This window comes from Paralichthys olivaceus, chromosome 11 (assembly GCF_024713975.1).
Source record: "Paralichthys olivaceus isolate ysfri-2021 chromosome 11, ASM2471397v2, whole genome shotgun sequence".
NCBI lineage: Eukaryota > Metazoa > Chordata > Actinopteri > Pleuronectiformes > Paralichthyidae > Paralichthys > Paralichthys olivaceus.
Window position 1 is genome coordinate 16139129 of NC_091103.1, and position 23177 is coordinate 16162305.

Below are 23177 nucleotides of genomic sequence, written 5' to 3' on the forward strand. Positions count from 1 at the left end.
TAAACATAAACTAGGGAACAAGAACAGGACTGAACCGAATCTAAACTGACCAGATAAACTGAAAGGCAGAACTGGAAGCACAGAGATTAAATACACAAGATAAGAGGTAATTCAATATACTGTAGGTAACAAACATTAGAGTGAGACAGGCAGATAATCACAGCAGCAGGAAACAGGACAAAGACAGAGATTACAAAAGAAGAAGAAACACAGAAGGACGGATCTGATGTAAAACAAGTCCAAAACATATAGTGCATAAAGATGGATTACACATCTGCACTATTACCAGTGATGTCATTTGGAGCCAAAAACTGCACATTAGTGATCAGGGGATGGAGTTTAGTTTGAGGTTTAGTTTAGTAGTTCGAAGCAGAGGTTGAGAGGAGGCAGGGTTTATGACCAAAACTGTAGACAGCCATTAAGGGGCATTCATGATGCTTTGGCTTTACTTTATAAACAGTCTTTGGTCCAAACTAAAAGGTCCCTATGAAATCTAAACAAGTACTAAAAGATACAAATCTTTATGTGGTTTGTTTAGTAAAGGGGCAAAATTTACATAAACACACGGTTCTTGTGGTTCAATCCCTTTAAAAAGCAAAATCAATGTACACATATTGTGTTGTTGAACATTGTCGGACATGGGCTCTTTCCATAAGTTCTAGCATTAAGACACACATTTTAAATGTCAGGACAATACTAAAACGTCTGCAATGTCTGCAATGTCACATGATTATAAAAGTTGGAAAATGACAGAAACATGTGGTGCCTGCCCATGGCATGGGAAGTAACAGCTCCATTCAACATGGCCTATGTGATAAGATTTCTTTGTTGGGTCCATGTGTCTGGTAAATGAGAGATGCCCCAGCCTGCCATTGTTATACCAGGCAAGAATAACATCAGCAAATAGTGCCTCATCTAACACAAACATGTGAAACCATTTTAGGTCTCAAACACAATCTAACTATGTCCTGCTTACTTTGGTGGGAAGTCAACACTCATCAGTCATCAGTTGGCTCCAGCACTGACTCCAGCCTTCTGTGAAAACTGTACAATCATTTTCTGTCATTGGTGGAAGTGCTTGTTTTACTCTGTCTGCCTATTGAAATATTTACCCACATACAGACGTTGCGGATGTGCCACCTACTGGGCACCTGGAATCCGCAAGCTATTTTACTCTTAGTGGAAGTACTTAGCGTGTCTATTATCTGGACTGAAAATATAATTTATGTTGAAAACTCGACTCGACTCAGAGAACTCCACCAAGGCAAAACTACATTTAAATTCACAAAATCTGTCCACAACATACACAAGTATAATAATAAAGTGCCCTTTCATGTAATATTGGTTTATGTCATTTGTAAATCCACCCATAAAAATACATAGCCATAAACAGCCATTAAATAAAAATATATTTTTGCAACTCAAGCATTTCCTACTCACTAAAAATAGCAACATTTATTAAAACATGCTTTGGAAGTTTGTGTGTGCTGCTGACAGTAAGAGAAGGAAATGGATCATCTAGGCTGAAAATGGATTTCAGCACTTTGTGATTGACAAATACATTTACTGGGGACACAACAGTGAACCGCCTTAAGCAGCACTCTGTATCTCCACTCAGATTTCCATGGCTGTGTGATTCAAACGAAGGTCAAACAAAAGCTCTTTAAGTTTAACTTTCCTTTTAAAACCACACAAAATCTGAATAAAGTGAGGTTTCATATCAGTATATGTATGTATGTGTAGGCATACAGCTGTTTTAGCTTGTTTATTTTGTATGTACATGGCTGCAGGTATTCATTTATTAGACTTTGTTCTGAGCAGGGAAAATACTGATCTGCACTGCCAGTCACTCAAACTCCATGTTAAGATGATATCAGCATTTGCAACTGGGCCTCTAGAGCAGTTTTGCCTTTCTTCTTTGTGAATGCACCCGGTGAGAGTTGCCCACATTTTAGGGATGAAATAAAATGAGCTGCCATTTATAGATGTGTTTTGCTGTGGCTCTATGAAAAGCTCCAGCACTGTAATTGCCTATCGCCTGTTATGTAGTGAGTGAGTACAATCTTTTGAATCTAAAAAATATATGTGTAGTTGCTTTTAGGGTTGCACAGTGTGACATTTACATTGCACGTGCTACAAAAATAACTGTCTGTGCAATGAACAAATTTACCACTGTAGCACCCCTGCAATACAGTTGTGTGTGTGTGTGCATGTTTTTGAAACACAGCTGCTTGTGTCTGTGGATTGAGATACTGGGGTTTGTGTGAGATATAATTATCTCTTGCTATTCCACTTGGTAGTTGTAGTTTATTGTGCAAACAAGAACCATGTCTCAGTCTGTCCCGAGTCAAACACCAAATCCCAAAATTAGAAGAAGCACTGAGCAGGGTAGCTAGCTCAGACGGACTTTGCAAGCAGAATTTTCATTGTTTATATCAAAACCCCACAACAACCTAGTCTGCAAGGTTGGTCTCCTTTCAGAGTGCAAGTAGGGGATGCATGAACACACACACGCTGTCAAAAAAATCCAAAATGTCTTTACTGTCCTGGGTAGGCAGAACATGGTATATGAGTAGTTTCTGTGTGTGTTCCTGTGATGGGTAAACTGTTACCGGTGGACAGGCAGACCTCAGCATAACATCTGCCCTGACTGTGTACCTGTCATGCACATGGGAGCATACGGCTCAGAATTGGGCTCTGTGGTATTGAATCTCAGTATTACTTCTCTTTTTTCTTCACCCAAATTTAAAGGTTCAGTGTGTAGGAATTATTGAAATCTAGTGGTGAAGTTGCATGTTGCAGCTGAATACTCCTCACACCACCCCTTCCAAACATGAAAGAGAATGCGTGGTAAACTTCAGTTGTCATAAAAACTCAAAATTTGTTTTAGTTTGTCCAGTCTGGGATAAAGTAAAAAAAACTTGCCGACCTTCGTAGAGAGGACCTTCTCCAGATGTAAATATAAAGTATTAAATTATAAAGGTTCCGTTCTAGGGTGAAGAATTTCTGCTTATAGATCCTTTTCACGTAAAACTTACACACTGGACCATTAACCTCTGGACCCAGACATGCATTGCAGAACAACATCCCATTATTCTCAGCCTTGCATGTCTGTTGGATCAGTTTAAATCTCAGGTCAAATCATCATTATTTCAGAAGCTCGTACAAGCTTTTCCTTTGTGTTCTACATTCTCTCACATATCTGTGGTCATTACAAAGATTTCCTTATTGCACTGATGCATTCATAGTAAAGAATTTATGATAGATTACTTTTAATGGTAACGCAGGTTATAGATGGAGAAACGTTGTCTCCTGTTTTCCTTTTTTCAGCTCTTAACCTTATTTACTCTGTGATTCATTACTGGCTGTGGCTTTTATTTTCTCAAAGTACATAACAAGGCACAGTAGCATTTGCTTACTCACTGTATTCAGGCCCTGGCTATTGCTGCAGGCCAAAATACATCAGAACATCTCTTTACAAACAAAACCTATGTACCACTGATGGACTTAGGTAGAGATGATGATTTACAATAGAAAGCATACAGTAGCCCTAAAGCTTTGGTGGCCAAGAGGGTGGCTACTCCGAGGTGCAGCCCAGGGCTCCAGATGTTCCTTTTCCACTAGTAGCACTGGTGCTCCTTACTGAAGATTTTAGGCGCACCACTTGCAACAACATGCAGTGCAAAACATTCATATTTCTTTTCCCATCTTAACTGTTTTACAATAGATGTTTGGTAATAAATAGACAATTTTCAAAATAGAGTAATGTGCTGTTTTATTTTAAAGTCCCAAAATGAAATAATGCTTTAAGAGGTGCTTTTTAAAAAATTAAACTAAATAAGAAAATGATTAATGTAAACATTAGGTATGTGGTTAGCTTATTACTGTCATTACAGCACAACAAGTAAACATGAGTATGCCTCTCCTTCCCCTCTCTTCAGAGCACTCTTCTGAGGACGACCATGAGAGCTACAAATAGCCAAATAGCAAGCCTGGCAGGCGTCCAGGACCCTCATCCCCACCCATAGTGGGTCAAAGACATTACCACCTCTGGGGTATTTGGCTGGGGGGAGGTCATAGCTGAGCAGCCTGTCAGTCCCAGAAACTAATTTCTGTCTCTGTCTGAGCTGAGAGCTCCAGGGGAAGAGTTTTTATCACAATTGTGATTATAGCTGATTCCCTTTACAGTTCAGATTTAATTCTTTAATATACAAATGATGATCCATTGGTCTTTGTCTAATGTTGTAGGATGAGCAGAAGGCAGAGGATAAGCTTGCAAAGAAAAGAGCAGTCTTCTGGCTGAAGCAGCAGAAAAGGGAGGTTTGACTCTGTAAACTAGAAGCACAATCTGGGCTGAAACAAGATGAAGCAAGGTAACTCTTACCAACATTAACATCAGTGTTCAAATGTTGTTCTACCGAAAAGATGCTGACGAGCAGGTGTTTGATTTCTACACCAGAAGGAAGGCCGAGGAGGAAGAAGAAGAGGAGACGAGGTGGGAGCTGATAAAGCTGGAGTATCTGTGGAGAAAACAGCAGGAGCTGGGACTTGAGAAGCTGAAAACACTGTAACGGAAGCAAAAACAGAATCTGTGTTCAGAGAGGAATCCTCCAGCGACAAGTGCTCTTCCTAATGTCAGACACAACACATAATCAGTTTGACATTTAGCTGAAGCTCCATTTTTCTGTTGTACACATGACCAACTTGGCTGCAATGATTTTCTATTTTACTTCAACAATACACACATTTCCCACTCTTTGGATTAAATAGTGGATTTAAATAATAGGTTTAAATATTGAATTCAGGGTTCTCTGAAGAATTTTATAGTGAAGGTGGGTTGTATCATGTGAAACACAGACTGCAACTGGCTTCAACACTAAAACTGATACTCTTTTATTGAATAAAAAATAAATTTCAGAGGATAAAAGATACTTTACACAGTACTTTGACTAAACAATGTACACAAATTAACACGTTCTTCACATCCATTTTATTTGTTTAGATTATTTAGATAATTCCTATTGAATCTTCACTTTAAACATTTACATTTAGCTCCACCGCATCTCCCATTACTTCCATGGCTGAATATACTGGAACACACACAGATTATCAGATGATATCACATATGTTACCGTTACAGCAGACCCCTGATGGTGTTTTTTCAGTTAGCCATCGATCAGTGATGAAAAGACCATATGTCACCTTCATTGTTTTACTTGCTGTATTTTTCAGAACACAATAAACAGAAAGCAATAACCTGCCAAAAGGATTGATGTGTGATGTTACAGTTAATTCTAATAATTATATGACTGTGTTATGTGTCATATAATAATTTTGGTGGTGCCATTCCTCCTCCAAGTCCCAAACTGTTAAAGGAGCCCAGAGCCAGGTCAAACAGTCCAGTATTTCCTCGTCATTCCTGCCAATACTGTGTCAGTGAGCGTGGACGCCTGGTTCAGGTGATGATTCTCTGAAGGGTCATGACTTTAAGAAAACCCTTTCACTTTGTCACAACATTTCTTCATCATCTTCACATATTGTTATTATAAACATATTGATTACAGATGTAGTAGTAATATATCCGAACACTTCCTCCACCTCTGTACGATGGGTGTAGCAGTGGTTGATAGCTGCTGATCATATACAACATCGTTGCGACCTGAGAGGTGGATGTGTGTCTCAGGAAAGACACTTGATGCCCTAGTGAGTCAAAATCAATATGAGGATTTAAGTTCACTGTAATACACACACACACACACACACAGTCATTTGCATGCATATACAGACTCAAGCAAGTCAAAAAATTAATTACAGTGATAACGGTGACACACCAATAACAAGGTTTAATAAATGTGTACTGAGCTTCAGTGACTGACCGACTGACTAAAAGCTGATGCATGCATCAATAACTGTAATTATGATTCAGTCCAGGAGAACAGTCATTATTTTAGAACATAGTGTATAAATATACACACATATCAAATATCTGACATTAAGATGTTGGGAAAAAAACAAGGACAAAACATTTGACCATTATATGCTTATGACACAACCAAACCTGCATTTATGTCCTCTGCCTAAGACCTGCCGCTGAAAATCTCTTAAACCCTTCTGCCTTTTCAACTCCCTTTTGTTTACAAGCCTTTCACACCAGCCAGAGACACCAATCAACATTCGGTTTTCTCACAGGCTCTTACAAAAAAAGATTTGCCGCATAGAATTGCTCTGGCACTCCATGCTTTCCAGTATCAGCCTTTCATGGGCTCATCACAGTTGTGCATCCGATTTAGTGGTCCTTCTTGTAGACTATTCAACTGGTCACCCCCACCAACTGATGTGGTGTGAAAAGAGTTGTGGAGCAAATGTCTGTGCTGTGGGCAGAGAGAGTGACGAAGGAGATGATAGAAGGACAACAACTGGGGGATAATCAAAATCTTTTCACACTGCTGACTGACATATCTCTCGAGGGTTTTTGTAAAATCAGGGTCATTATCATTATGAGATAATTAAACTGGTATTCATTGTTCAATTATGGAGTGGAAGTAAGTGTATTTACTGTCTTCCTCAGTTTAACCCATTTCGGTGGGCATCTGCAATTTTTTTTTTTTTACTGTGCTATACTGGAACGTTTGAGAGTTTCTTTGGACCCCAGCGCAGAGACAGATTCACAAGGCAATAGTCTGAGTGAAGGTTAAACCGGAGTTTATTTGCATGACAACAAGAAGACACGAGGATGTGATAAGGTGAAGAGCGAATGGTTGTTACTGCAGGTAACTGCTGGTCTGTCCTCCTCGACCCACCTCCCAGAACGCAGCTGCCATGACACATGAAGGCTGGAGGATGGGCTCAGGCAGCTTGCTGGGGGACTTGGGGGCCTTTTGATGGGAAAGGGCGTTGGGTTTCAGATTGCAGGAACCGAGTCTGTAGGTTAGAGTGAAGTTAAAGAAAAGAGCCCACCTTGCTTGTCGAGGGTTTAACCTTTTTGCAAACTGGCGATAAGCCAGGTTATTATGATCCATCCACACGATGAAAGGAAACTCCGCCCCCTCCAACCAGTGCTGCCACTCCTCTATAGCCAACACCACCGCCAGGAGCTCACGGTTACCAACATCGTAATTACGCTCAGCCTGTGAGAGACGATGGGGAAAAAAAAAAAAGGTACCAGGGTGTAATTTCTTATCCTCTGGAGAATGCTAGGTGAAGATACCCCCACGCAGTGCCCATGAGGTGAACTGGCACCTCTCCAGTTGCCAGTCCACCTTAAATACTTTTTTAGTCCATGCTGGACTTGAACTGGCCACCCTCTGGTTCCCAAGCCAAATCTCTATGGACTGAGCTAATGCTGCCCCAGACGAAATGGCGGGAGAAGTTGGCAAAGCCGAAGAAGCTGTAGTTGTTTCCTGGTCTCGGGGACAGGCCACTCACTCACAGCCTGTACCTTGGCGGGATCTGCCCTGATACGTCCGTTCTCAACAATGTAGCCCAGGAAGGAAACAGACTGAGTGTGGAAACTGCATTTTTCTGCCTTCACAAAGAGTTTTTTCTCCAAAAGTCTCTGAAGGACTAATCTCACATGCTGCTGGTGTTCTTGCAGACATCCGGAGAAGATTAGGATGTCGTCCAGGTACACAAACACAATGCGATTCAGCATATCCCTGAGTACGTCATTAACCAGATTCTGAAACACAGCGGGGGGCATTGGTGAGGCCGAACAGCATCACCCAGCACTTGAAGTGTCCTAAGGGGGTGTTAAAAGCAGCCTTCCACTCATTGCCTTCTTTAATAAGGACCAAGTGATTACTGAGGGCTAGTTTTGAGAATATGGAGGCTTGATGGAGAGGACTAAAATCTGAATCAATAAGGGGTAGAGGATACTTATTTTTTACAGTGATGTAATTAAGGGAACGGAAATCAATGCAGGGTCTCAGGGAACCATCCTTTTTTTAAACAAAAAGAAACCTGCACCTACCAGGGAAGATGATGGTCTTATGAGCCCTCCAGTCAGGGCTTCCTGGATGTATTGGCCCATCGTTTCTCTTTCGGGTTTGGACATATTGTACAGCCTGTTGGAGGGAAGTGTGGCATCGGTGAGGAGTTTTATGGCACAATTTAAAGGTCGTGTAAGGGCATTGTCCTTGCTCAATACCTCTGCCAGGTCATGGTAGGCTAGGGGAACTTGGGACAGGACAGGGGGGTCCGCAAAGGAAGAATGATGGGGACCAACAACCGGACAGGCCGACCTCAGGCAGTTGGAGTGGCAGTAAATGCTCCAGCTAGTAACACTGCTCCGCCTCCAGTCGAAGTGGGGGTTGTGCAGTTATAGCCAAGGCTGACCCAGAACTAAGGGTGAGTGAGGTGAGGGGATGACTAGAAATTGAATTCTCTCACTGTGATTGCCAGATGTAATAAGGGTATTGGGGACGCTTTGGTGGGTGACTAGTGCCAGGCTGTCCCCTCTGCCTGATGAGCCTTATCTTTTGGCCGGCTGGTGCACTGGGCGAGGGTGTGGCAAGGCTGGCCGCAGACAGAGCCTCTCTCTAAACCTTCGTTGTCGCTCTGCTGCAGAGTTTCTTTGGACCCCATTGCAGGAATCAAGACACGGGAAAGTGACTCTAAACACACTATCTAGAGCAGCCACGAATGAGATACTACCACAGTGGTATCGTGGACGGACTAGCGAAGACTGGGAGCACGGCCCGGGTAGATATCCTGTTGCTGATCAGAGGATGAGCTACAGTTGCGGTGGTGCAGTGTCCCTTGCACGCCTTGCCAAGTCATCAGAGGAATGGCAAACACCTGCTGAGGGAAGAAAAACACTGGAAGGCACAGAGAGGCTGTGACACATTATCTGGATATTCTCATCCACCTCTTCTTCTCCCAGGAGACAAAACAGTAGATATGAGTCGGGCCCCTTTTCACTGGTTTCTCATTTTCTCTGTCATTCCTTGGAGAATCTTCAGGCAAACAAGGATTTCTTACAGCAAAAAAAAACATGTCCTCTCTCTAGAGGGCAGGTAATAGATTGTCGCACAAGGTACACGCATGCAAAATTGTGTTTTTGTGTATATGTGAAGTGTGAAAGTGTGTGGATGCAAAATATACTAAATAAAGGGAGAATAGGTAGGAGGAGGCACAGCTTGTGAGTATTTGCCGTGGTTATGTGGGTCCCTCTTCTTTCTCCCTCCCTCTGTCACTCTGACTCTCAGAGCTGAGTGAGACAACACTGTGCCTGCCTGACTCCTCAAATCACTGTGGCGCTGTAAAAGCTGCAAGGAAGCATGTCTAACTAGAAATTTAAGATCTGCAACTAGAAAGAAACAGGGTGAAGAAACGGAGAAGAAAAACAACTCATATTGCTGAACTGCAGAAACGCCACACAGGGATTTTCTCAGTGTCTCCGTTCTTGAACATCTGCACAGGTAAGATACAATTCACTGCATGCATTGACAATAATGATTTAGGATTTTTATTTAAATAAGGACACACACAAAATAACATAGCACCATCATTCTTCCACACATGTTCAATTGTTTGTCCAATAATTTTGATTGCATTGTTTGTGATTTGCATTATTATCTAATTAGATTTTAGATTTTTAGTATTGTCTTTTAAAAAGCTGTATTGTATAATCAATATGTTATTTGTTTTGAGGCTGGACAAAATAATGAAGTGCCTAATGGAAATTGACTTCAATCTCAAAGTTACTTACGATCACTGCCAAACAAAAACTATCCCAGATTCATTCATTTCAAAGGTTTAATCGTCACCACTTGTGTCTGAGCTTTCAGAGCATTAGCACGACAGCAGAGCACCAAAGCATCTTTCTTCAAACAGCAGGTGCAGACAGGAGGTACGATCACTCCTAATAGCCACAGATTTAATACTATTTATAGGAATTACAGTTATAATATGCAAGATATAGCACAATTGAGTTTTTGTGCTCAATACAATATGATTACAGGAACTTTCATTTAAACTATATGCAACATGTTTTATGTTTATGTTTCTGTAGCCAGTAGGGTAGTTGAGTAATTTGCAACATATCCATGTGCATGCGTGGGGGATGTATATACATATACATATACATATATACATACATACATTAGAAATATGAAGCATTTAAGCAATATTCATGCAAAGCAACAAACATTTTTTGACTGCAAATCATATAGTTGCACATTGTATTCATGTGAATAAATTGATACATATTCATATTTAATATTTAAATGGTATAAAAAATTCATTCTTGACCAATGGGCAACACTTCATTCTTCTAGCCGGCATTCAGCCCAACACAACTAATCTTAAACCCTCAATGCTATTTTTGATTCCCAGAACTTTTAGAAATGTGTGTATATGTATATATATATATATATATATATATATATGTTTGGTCATCTTACATTATATCTTTAGTTGTTCCTTGGCAGATGTTAATTATAGAGGTTTTGACCTCTCCTAATGAGAGGGTCAGCAGCAGATAATAACATTCGGCCAGCAGTTGATCACTCTCACTGCATTGTAAAACTTCAGTGTGACTGTAAAACACCTAAAACTGTCCAGTATCTGGTTCAGACTTTCATAACAATGCAATTCAAACACAACATTTCATTTATGAAGATTGACTGATAGAAATGAGATATCTTTATTTGTAGCACAAACTATTTTTAACTGTAGTATTTGCACTGAAACACATTTTGTGTGGCTATAATGAACAGGAGCAGACCTCCTGCGTTTCTAAGTTAAATATCGAACCATTAACCATTACCTCATCAGAATTGCGTATCATCAACCTAATTTGGCCCCTAACTCTTTGATGTCTCTGCACTCCCACAATGATGGAAGTGCAAGATTGATAGAAAGTGCTCAGGTTGGGAAATGTCAGTGGAGGTGGAGAGAGTGAAAATGTAAGGATAGAGCAGAGGAGAGAGAGCAGGCTGAACAGAGTGAGAGTCACCATGAGCCGTCCTTCCTGTTTTGCATGTTGAGGGTTCTCAATTCTCCTCACGTCTCATAAATTAGCTGCCTTCAGTTCCTACAAAGGCCGCAGTAACAACGTTACTAGGCAAGGGTGGGTTTCTTCCAGGCATTGAGATGAAGTGGCAGCTTGGAACCAGATGGGATCAGAAAACCTATTCCTGCTGTTGATTGTGGACACGTGCAGAGCAAATTAGAAATTTAAGTCTCAATAACATCTGCATCTGACAGGAGCTAGATCCGACATGAAGAGAGCTGCTCGGCAAAAAATGTCGACTGCCTGGATTAAAATTGGACATGGAACATTTCCAATATGCCCTTCAAGCTTATTGCATGGATGTGTGAAACAAATTGAATATCTGCAGTGGAACCACCTGTTAAAGATTTTATCAACTATTTGAGTCATTCGTTCAAACAGTGATGGAATTGAAAATCTCAGCTGTGCTGTAACCACCTTTATTGAAAAAGCTTGTTTGCAGCAGCTGCTCAGTGGGCTTTAAAGGTCCAGTGTGTAAGATTTAGGTGAAAGGGATCTATTGGCAGAAATTTAATGAAGAATAATCCTCATGACGTTTTCACTAGTTCGTTTCATCTAAATTGTATGAATTGTAGTTTTCTTTACCCCAGAACAGAGCCTTTATATTTAAATAATCACATCAAACCACTCAGTGACACATCCTGCACTTCAATTATCTGCATTAAGGTTCTATCACTTAGATTGATCAGGCCTCTAATCGTCCTCAATGCATCTAGGGTGTTCACATGTCGCACTTTTGATCTGATCGTGAGATGATCACCAGATCAAATGAGATTCATGGATCATAGTGAAATGTCTCAATATGATTTGATGGATTCGATCCAATGGACACCCGCTATCATGCTAAACCAAGATGGTGAATGCTGTATTTTATCATTGCTATCATGCTAACATAAGCATTGAGCTTAAAGTACCACTGTACCCAAATAAGCAGAATGATCTGTAGACTCTGATGTTTTTGTTTGTATTTCTTCTGTTGTTTGCACAAATTTTACCACTCTGGCATTTGTATGAATTCAGCTCCCAGAAAACATACGAAGCAGATTCACGAAGCCACAGGATGAGTCATTATTTTTGTTCAAGCTGAGCCATTCCCATCTTAAAATCATTTTTTTGATGCCCCAGGCAAATTTGAACCCTCCACAATTTTATCAACAAATCAAACATTAGGAAGAAGATCTCAAGAGATCAGTTTAACAAATAATTTCAGCAGCATTTTCTACCTCTGTCCTGTCTAATATCAGTCATACCACTTCTCTAAACACATTGCCTCACTTTGAAATATAACTGTAAGTGTTCTTCAATGGACAACCACAAGTGTCAAAACCATAATTGAAACTATTAAATTTATTTATAAATGTTGATAAATGAATGTATCAATTATGAATCAATAAAGCTTGTTACATCCCCTGGCTAATTTGCATAGTTTGACCTTGTTTTACCAGCTCAAGCCCAAAGTGTCATGGAGAGACGAACGAATTAATTCAAAACTGAGGAAAACGGAAATGCAAATGTGAAGGGACTTTTAAATGACAATGTTAACAATCTGCCACTGCAAGTATTACTGCATTTTAAGTAGATATTTACATTCCATTATATTGTATTTTTAATGGTGTTTTTGTAAAACCCTCATAATTTGAACTATTTCTTAATGCATTAGTATTTCATCTGTAAAGTATTTATTCATGCTATGCCTCTTTCTATTGGCTATTAAAATATCAAAAACAGGTCACAACAGAGGGTTTGGGGTAGCAGGTTGTTCATGTGCTGCTGGAAAACAACAGCATGTAACAGCAGAGAGTCAGCTTCAAAACAGCTCGGAGTTTATTTGTGAACAAGAAAGTCTCTTTGAATTCACAGAACCAGATTTCGCAATTTTGATGGACTTCTCAATCAATATGTACTTTAACAAGAGACAAATCTAACCCACTAACAGAATAAATTGTATAATGGAAAAAATAAACCGTAGGGTTATACACATTTTTTCATTTTCAAAAGAAAGGTACATTGACGGACGTCAAAAATCATTGTAAGTGCAGGCAGGGATTTAGCAGGAGCTGAGGTAGTTTGTTTTTTTCAGTATTGACCAGTAAAGTTAATAATCTAGTGGGTGAAATTATAGAGCAAGATGTTTTTTTATTTGTTTTTTGTTACTGAGAAAAAGTTAGGATTTCATATTCTTACAAACCAAAGCAGTGGAGGTTTTACAGTTGAGCATGATAGTTTTTTTTATAAATGTGAGTTGCTGAAGTGGCCAGAAATGAGATTTAACAGCTATTTGAAGAATGTGCATAATGTTCTATGGTATGATAAATCACAAGGTATTTGCCTGCCTTCAAATCCTTCATCCATTATGTTAGATTGCTCTCTGGAAAAATGAGTGAATCTCTGTAGCATTCCTCATGAGGGGTCATTTACGTAATCTCAAAATTCAACACATTTTTATTCTCACACAGTCTGCTGCAGGTTTAATGTCATTAAAAAACAAAGGTACAGATAAGTTTCAGTATCTTGAAACAAATCAGTGAAATCATCTCTGAACAAAGCATTACAATATGAAATAAGAAATATGATTCTATGAAATGCTTGTGAGGATTAGGGGAACACACACATTCTCCCTCATTCATGTAAATTCATATCATAATCCTGTACTGTCAGAGATTCATTATCACACAACACTTTACACAATAAGATTGAAAGATACGATATTGTAGAGAAACCCAACAGATCCCACCACAGCAAACATTTGGTGAATTGAGAAGAAAAAACCTCAAGCAGAAGCAGACTGGGTGTAGGCAGCCATCTGTCACGAACTAGCTGGTGTGAGAGGAGAGAAATAAGGGAGTGAAAGAGGAGAGGTCGGAAAATAAGAGAGAGAAGAGAGAGACATGGTTTTTATAATAAAAATAATCAAAGTAATATTTACAGATGTAATGATATAACTCTGGAGAGAGAGAGAGAGAGATATATGCACTTGGGTACAGTGCGAACAAGCTAATTTGTCATATTTTGAAATGAGACAGTGTGCAAAAATATAGTATATAATAAAGTATAAGTTGAAAATTAATGAATTTATTAAATTGCTGCATGGCAACATTAAACTGCCTTTTGGTATAAAGAGATTGAACTCCCCTTTTCTTGCGCAAATCCCACAGTTTCAGCCACATGCACTGTCACTTATTTTTCCAGAGACCCTTTAAAATGCCAGTTATTTACATCTTGTGAAATACCCGCCAACAGGTCCTGAAACATCAGTCGTTTGCTGTGAATGATTTTTATTATGCATTTTATGTGTCATCAAAAAACTCTAGGTAAGAAACACATTCTCAGTTTTTCAATTGAACAAGTTAATCACATCCCTGTGTCAAATGATGCAGTGAACGTTTTTATTTTCTGGATTAGAAACAGTCAATTATTTTTCTCTGTCACTCACATCCACAGTGATCTCTGTAACCCTGTGATTAAGATAATTCCCTAAGAACGTGTGCAGGCATGTACTGATTATACATGCTCTGCCAGTAAAATCCCTAATATGAGGTTAATCAATTACTTAGTGTATGTTGGTTTATTATTGATGATGCTATCTTTCTATCTTTTGGTCAGTCTGCAGAGACATGGATATTTTCATGGATTTTAGTGTAACACGTAACACCAGCCATGAAACAGGACAAGAAGGCACTAAAGGCCAAGGACTCAACCACAGCGACCCCCTGGACATGTTCGTGGGCATGGAGGTTCTTCTGCGTTTCAAACCCCTCTTCTTACCTCTCTACTGCCTCGTAGTGGCCGTGGCCGGGGTGGGAAACTCCATCCTGTTGGCCTGCATCTTAGCTGACAAGAAACTCCACAATGCCACCAACTTTTTCATCGGGAACTTGGCAGCGGGAGACCTGCTGATGTGTTTGAGCTGCGTTCCATTGACTGTGTCTTACGCCTTCGACAGCCATGGCTGGGCATTTGGGAGGCCCCTGTGCCACCTGGTCCCCTTGCTGCAATGTGCCACGGTGTTCGCCTCAGTGCTTTCACTCACTGCCATCGCGGTTGACCGCTATGTTGTTGTAGGTAAGATCAATGGAAGTAATTAAGTACATTTACATTTACCACCATAAACACTTTTTAAGGAAGTTTACTTGACCTTTTTTCATTGTATGCTACTTTATCTGTCCCATGCATGTCAAAGGGAAATATCAATCTCAACACTTCACTACATTCATTTGACAGCCTCAGTTACAAATTACTTTTACGCAATAGAGTATATATCAAACAATATTCATCAAGTTGTGAACTTTCCCCTTCAAAACGGTCATGTGGTTTTCATTTCAGTGAATGTTTAAATGAAAATGATTTGTTTCCTTTCTGCATCAGCTCACCCGATTCGGAGGAGGATTTCTGTGTGGGGTTGTGGTGCAGTGACTCTGGGTGTATGGCTCTTATCTCTGGCTCTGGCTGCACCTCCTTCTCTTTATACACGCTATGTGGACCTGCGGCCGAGTGGTATCGACTTGGTGGTGTGTGAAGAATTCTGGCCAAATAGTGGCAATCTGCGGCTACTCTATTCCTGCTTCATCCTCATAGCCTCCTATATGATCCCCCTGCTGTCCGTCAGTATGTCCTACTGTGCCATCACTGTTAGCCTGAAACGCTATTCAATACCCGGGGAGCTATCCAACAGTCAGCAGCGCTGGAGCCAAAGGAGGAAGAAGACCTTCTCTCTTCTGGTGGCCTCAGTTTTGGCCTTTGCCCTGTGTTGGCTACCACTGCAGGTGAGTCTACGACCATCTTAGCTGGACTATCCTCCTTTTTTACTCCTTATATGAAATGTTCAGTTTAGCAGATTTTAAGCATGATCTTGATTTGGCAGAGGCTTAGGCAAGTTCAAAAGTATCTGCTTAGAAATAATAGACTCAACAGCAGTGGAGTGATAAAAAAGGGGTGAAGCTTTCAATGTGGAGGAGATGATTAGATTTGACACATCACTGAGCACAGAAGCTCATCACCAGGTAATTGTGTCCACAAAACAAATGCAGCATCCACAATGAGCCTTGCAAAACACAAACAGATTAGGATCACTTAATGGAAGAAGAAGGCAGTGTTTATATTGTGGTGTTCTTGCACAGACCTAGGGCCTGTTTCACAAGTGTTTTGAAGACACTGCTGATAAATGGTTCACAAATTATTGCAGCTTCATGTTCTAAAAGTCTCTGCCCATGAATTGTTTGCAAGTAAGTGGTGAAATGTGCCGAAATGAGGGAGAGTAATGTTCAGATGTAAATTTGTTACGAAGTGGGCTCTTGGAATATCAGGTCTTATGATATGATGCTTTTTCAGTTTTTCTTTCCTCTAGTGTGCTATATAGGTTTTTTTGTGAACGTAAATGTCTGTAAAGTTAAAAAGCTCAAAGTCTGTGGTAAAGGGACTTCATCATACTGCAGAAAGATAAAATAAGATGGGAATGATAAAAAAATACTTTATTAATCCATGTGCTGGCTTGCTCCAAGATGACAGTAACTGCACAATATAAAAAAGAATAGAATACAGTGAAAACAAAAATAACAAATTATGTCTAAACTTTTAAGTGAAAGAATAGAAGTTTAATGTGAATGAAATATAAAAATAAAGTGTATATCGAGTAATGCAGAACCAGTGCATAATATCAGTAGAATTCAAAATAAAATAGGCTTAAACTAAGTAATTAACATGAGACAGGGACGAATAACTATACAAAGCGGCAGAAAGTAGAAATGATAGGAGGGAGTAATATCAGTAATCTGACTGATACTTCCTCACCATTATGATGTTGATGATTTGCAAAATAGCTCGCCTACCACGTGAAGCGAGAGCGAAGGGCGACATTTCCCTCACATGGTGGAAGTGGTTGACCAATCACAATACAGAGAGCCAGCTGGTCAATCAGAGCAGACTGGGTGTTGTCTTAAAAAGACTAAAGTGTTTCAGACAGATGCTGTAAAGAGGAGCTGCAGCAGTGGACAGTATGAGGCCTGTGGTGTGTTTTATCAATATTAGAGCATGTAAACATTTTCAAGCAATAACCCAAATTAAGATTATGAACCTGAAAACAAGCATGGTGTGTCTCCTTTAAAGCCTAAGTTTGCCAGTTGGTTAAATTAACCAGTATCAGCATTCTACCTAGCACACCAATACTGTATGCATGATTATCTAACCACTGTCCCTTTATTGTTGCACTAATATCCAGGGGCAGCCAAGTCATTTTCACAAACTTACAGTTGGTGTATTTTTAAGAATTCCCTACAGTCTCAATCATAAGTGTTGCCCTCTCACTGTGTAGGTCCTGAACCTGTTGCTGGACCTGGACCCAGACTTCCACTTCATAGGGAAGCGCTACATAAACGTCCTACAGGTCTGCTGCCATTTAGTAGCTATGAGCTCTGCGTGCTACAATCCGTTCATCTACGCTTCACTGCACAGCAAGGTCCGCATGCACCTGAAAGGCTACCTCTGTCCTTGCCGCAAGCGTCAGAGGGCAGTGGTGGAGAGGGTGACGTCAAGGAGCTGATTTCAGCTTGTGTCTGCTGCTACTGCTGCTGCTAATACTACTGCTGCTGCTGCTGCTAATACTAGTGCTGCTGCTGCTGCTGCTAATACTACTAGTACTACTCACAAGCTAACACCTGCAGCTATAAATGGATGTAAATGAAATATGAAGCTTCTCCACATGCATATATTAAATCATTTTTCTCCATGCATGACTTTACTTCATCTTGTGACTTCAAGACGTTTAGTCCTCTCTTGTAAAGTGTTCCGAGAGATCATTCTAAATAAGGTTACTTATTACAACCAGGAAAAACATTATTATAATAAAGATTAAGTTATCCATTCGGATCCCTGTTTTTTTATTGGACGGCTGAGCTGCTGGTGTCAACATTAGATGCTGCAGCAGCGGCATAAACATACTCTTTGGCTCTGACTTGTGCCGGATGCTGAGACCAGAAGTGGTTACTGAGGTCACAGAGGCTGGTTTTATTTGAACAGTAAACGCTTGACTTCAGGGGAGATGACCGATGACTGATGAACTAGTAGCTCTTCAGACATGGATTTGGAACGGGAAGATGATAAGTGCTAAAGACAAAATCAGATTTATTTTGTCCATGGTACTAAATGTCTGTGCTCATCAACTTACTCTTATATCCTATTTCATTAGTCCAATCATTTTATACATTATGTCTAACATAATATTACATATCATCTACATTATATTAGATTTGTTGTATCAAAACACGAATGTTTTACCTGCTATTTTACTTTTATTATGTTGTATTTATTCACTGCTATTTGGCTCCAATGTCCGAGTTTGAGTGTCATCTGTGTTCATAGATAAATAGCTGTTTGCATGTATATAGCTGTACAGTTGTGTGGATCTATAGGCCTGTATGCAACAGTATATGAAGCTGAAATCTTAAAAGCCTTGTTTGTGAAATGTAATCAGTTCTAAATTTATAATGGCTGAATGGCAGTGAGGCTGATTAAACAGAGTCTCATTGCTTTGGCTCTGTCTGGAAAACAAGATTTACACAATGATCAATTCAATATTCAGACCATGAACAATAAACCAACCATCAGTGTCTGTGTTCTGACGCCACTCCTGTTGCGCTTCCATCAACTATGATTAAGCATTTTTTGTTTATCAAAGTCTGGCAATCAAGTCAATTTCAAAACATATCTCCTGTGAAAAAGGTTCACCATGAGAAGTGACTATTTTGATCTAAATCACATTTAGGCCTCATTGATTCTTAGTTAGAGAGCTACAGTTTCCACTATTATTAGTTTTATTCCTTTTTCAATAATTAAATGAAAGGTTGCACATTGTCTACAAACCTGATCAACCCTTTCAAAAATACCACAACACTGTTTGTTCCATCAGGGGTGTCACAGGAAGCTTTAACCAAAATAACCAAAATCAATTGGTCAGCCTACTGACAGGAACCAAATGATCCAATGTAGCCTTAGCTGAAGCTTAAAAGACCCAGTTTCAAGCCAATGCACCCGAGGCCAACTGTTACCTTTTAACAATCACATTACTTTGTTGCTCAGCAGACGAGTTTCCCTGGCCCTTCACTCTAAGTGAACACTGAGACTGCAGTCAACTCCACTCAGTCTGATTCTTTCCCTGGTGGTGATTCTGAGAGGGACTGCAGGAGTTACTACTCCGTTCTTCAGAGGGGAGGTTTCTCAACTGCCCTCATACCAGGCACAGTGTCCGTTGCTTGGCTATCATCTATCTACTATCTATCTAGTAACACTCGGATCATTTGCTGAGTGTCATTTGTGGTCACATTTTGTTGCTGGGTGCTGCATTTTTCCAGCTGAGTCCCACTCATTTCAAACTAGGGCCACTTAATGAGGAAAAAATCTGATATTTCTAGAATAAAAATGTGTAATTTTAGGTTACTTGCCATTTTAACTTGATCAGTTATGATGATGATGCTATGATGTAGAAAAATTCCAATCAAACAACAGGATAAAAAATATTTAGGATGCATTGTTGATATTTTGTCCTTTTTAATGATAGAGATCAAATTCTGACTTTCTGTTGCCACTGTTGTTTTGATAGGACTGAGAGCTGCACCAGTTTATTCCATTCATGTGATTGATTTTCATGAATATACAAACTTTTATGTTTAACCTGACAAAAGGTTGAGTGGATTCTGGCTGGTATAAACAAACTAAGCTCCCTAACGAGAGGAATTACAATGACTTTCCCCATATATTGTGGTTATGTTTGTTTTACATAAACATGCGCGAGTGTTCAAGCACAGTGATGCATTTAAAAAGAGATAAAAGTGATCAGTAGGCTTTAAATTTAACCAGGTGTAAAAATATGTTGTACTTGCTGGTTCATTCATTTGTCTGTAAATTAAAAATGTGGGAAAATATTCTGTGTCTCTTTTTTGTAACTTTGTAATTCAACTTATTACACATCTGAAATTACTTTATGTTCCTGAGAGGACAACAATCGAATTATATTGTATTTGATTTTGGTTGTTTCCAGGTGGGCAGTGTGAATATGTTTTGAACTCCTTGGCTCCTTTATCAGATGCACTGGTACAGAATTGTGTAATCAAGCGCAACAGCTCTGACACGTAAATCATGTTTATTGGTATGTTTGACACGTTTAGGTAAAACCCTATATGTTACACAAAGGTGCTAATTACCCCCTGTGTTGTTTTGATGTTTGTTTGTTTTAACAATGCAAGAAATTCACAGATTTCCTCAGGAATAATTCATAGAAAAAAATAGACATAGAGGGGACTCTTTTATGAGTGTGTTTACTTTGGTGCATATCCTGACCTAGTGGATTTAAATGTGGTAAGAAGGATTTTTTCAGCTGCCAGACTGTAAAAAACAGAAAAGGAGCTTGAAAAACATGTATCTATAACCAATGTGTAGAAAACATCATGTGGATTCAGTGGGGAATAGACAGTTTATGTGAATCTTTAATAGTTGGTCCAAACAAACATGATGGAGTGTTGGGCCTCGATAGATTGTAAATGCTCTTTATCGGTGTAGAGTGTACCATTCTAGTTATGTCTATTACTAAGGTCGTATTTAGTGGCTGTATTATATTGCAATGTGTTTCTAATATTTCCCCCTCATGTTTGGGGTTGGTTACTTAATTAGAAACACCTAGCAGTATAATGTTACAGTTCATCACCTCAGCAAACATAACCTCAATAGAAATAAAGAATGACCTATCTGACAGTCAAAACTGAATGTTATTGTCTTCATAAAGGGAGAATCTATATGTGTATGGAATTGGATTAGATTTTACAAGTGTATCTGATGTTTGGTGCTGTGCAGGAGGTGTGTGCTGATGTGTTATCAAATGTTTATAACAGCGACTGGCTGCTGTTGGCAGCGAGGATGATGAGTGCTGAGTTTGAAAACTGGAAAACCAAACAACCTTTAAAAAGAACACCATTTTTTTAGAGCTCAAAGAAAACTGCACGTAGAGGTGGTATTGACTATTGCATATTGAACCCTACAGAAGTCGTAAACACACGAGAACCACTCTGATCAGCCACTCTGGGAAATGAATTGCCATCTGCTCATTCAATATTGTAATTTTTTTATATTATTATTATAAATCTGATGAATCTTTTACTATACCCTTACCAACAGAAACACAAACTCAGTGTGTTGCATTGTGAAAATTGAATATCCTGCCTATTGTGTTCCAAAGGAAATCTCTAATCTAACTAATCTGTGTTTGAGGTTGTGAAATGTGTTTTGTCTTGGTAAAATGGAGTTTGATTATAATGGCATGCTGTTTCATTAAAGACACAATAACAGTGTGAATCAGGAGAGTGGCGTTTCATAGAGGTTTTAACTGATTAGCAGTGATTGCTTATTACTTACAGCGGAGGAGATGAAACATTACTTTTTCTATTGGTTTGTATGTGACACAGCACTCAGCACTAATGTAACATTGTCTAAAAATAGCTTGTGTATATGATGCATTTAAACCAAGTCTGCATTATGAGGTTATGAGTCAGAGCAGCTAATCTATGAAACTATTGATTTCCCAGGGAGTCTGGCTACAGCCTGACTTTGCTCATTAAAAGCTCAGGCAAGAGAAAATGGATGTGTATTAACTTGGGTCTAATGCCACCAGATGATGGAGTGCAGCCTCATGAAATGTTTTTAAATGGCACTACACTTTAACATCTGCAAATATGGCATCAAGTCGCTCTTGCAAGAAGCGCTTCCTCCTAATGGAGCATACCCTGTGAGCTAGTTCAGGCAGCCAACTCGAGCTGCGCTGCTCCAATCATGTGACACACATCATGTGACATACCTCATTCTCCACAATCATCTATTATACACACCCACCTTATTAGGCAGCCTATTTAAGCAGAGAGACATTTCCCATGAACCCCTTTGCTCACACTGCTGCTGCAGTATCGCTACCAGTCCCTTCAGCCCCTCCACCACCCCAGCAACCACCTGTAGCCAACGTGAGTTGTTTGACTGAATTATGTTAATGCTTGACTGGTTAGAGTACTGAGGTCAAATAATAGAGTGAGAGGTCAAATAATAGAGTGAGGCCTACGTCTCACTTTCTTTAACAGTGAGACATTTTTTCAGCCTTTTCGGCCTTTTTTCAGCCCAAGCCAACAAGTCCGACTTTCAATACTTTCCATCTCAAAGCCATTTGCTCCAAATGAAGATATCATCATCATTTTGATCTTTTAAGGATTAGTTCAGGGACCATTTTCACCCAGTGACTAACATTTACAATGCTCTAGCGAGTATTTCTGGCAGCAGGTGCTTTACATGGGACTGGCTTCTGAAAAAATAGAATGGAACTCAGGAAGGCCATACCTCTGCCAAGACACAGCAGGGGCGGATCCGGGGTCACTGTGCCCTAGCTGGAATCTGATTGGTCCTTGGAGCGCCCCTGGTCACTTACTAAAAATACCAACAATAAATCTGACAGCTTGTGGAGAAATTCTTTCTAAGCCTTCTTTGAATTACTCAATGTGCTTGAAGTAACAACTTTCAAAATATAATCAATGATGTGTGGAATATAAATGGCCCCTTATGGACCCTGATTTAGAAAAATCCTGGATCCACCACTGCCCAAGATTTCTCTTAATTTCAATCAAGCCAATTCATTCAGTATAATTAAATATAATTAAATTTTTTCATCAAGGTCAGTGATTATTTTCTTGGAAACTGCAATGAAGTGAAAAAATGTTAAATTAAAAAAAATCCTGGAGCTGCTCTTTTGTCCAGCTCCGTGCCAGAATTGAAGGGGTGTCTCCTGGCCCATTGTCCATCCTTCCACAGCTTTCGCATAATCCTTCTGACAAACAAACCAAACAAACAAACAAATGGACATAGTTGAAAACATAACCTACTCTACAGAGGTATAACTACAGAGTCACATAAACTCTATCAGGCTTTTGCTCCACAGCTAATACTTGTTAGTTTTAGATCACTGCTTTTGATCTTTTCATGAGACTTGTTGATGATAAGACAAACAGAATAATAAACCAGGAGACAGGGCTGCTGTGCACCATCTAAACAAGAGGTTGGCTTTGTAGGCTTCAAGAGAATCCTACACAGCATCAGGGTTCATACTGTTCATACTGTTCAAAGGTTTGCACATTTAGGACTTTGC

At 39.6% G+C, this 23177-nt stretch overlaps 1 protein-coding gene across 2 annotated transcripts; it reads left to right on the forward strand.

Moving 5' to 3' along the window:
• Positions 1-8731: 8731 nt before the first annotated feature.
• LOC109630181 (prolactin-releasing peptide receptor) lies at positions 8732-23050 on the forward strand. 2 transcript variants are annotated; one of them, XM_069534302.1, is made up of 5 exons: positions 8733-9419; positions 14618-15076; positions 15380-15777; positions 17322-17393; positions 19088-23050. In XM_069534302.1, the coding sequence occupies exons 2-5, from the start codon at positions 14629-14631 to the stop codon at positions 19112-19114; spliced, it is 945 nt and encodes a 314-aa protein (XP_069390403.1). In that variant the 5' UTR covers positions 8733-9419; positions 14618-14628; the 3' UTR covers positions 19115-23050. The 2 variants fall into 2 exon arrangements, with proteins under 2 accessions (XP_069390402.1, XP_069390403.1); XM_069534301.1 differs by having other exon boundaries at positions 8732-9419; positions 17322-23050.
• The last annotated feature ends 127 nt before the right edge of the window (positions 23051-23177 follow it).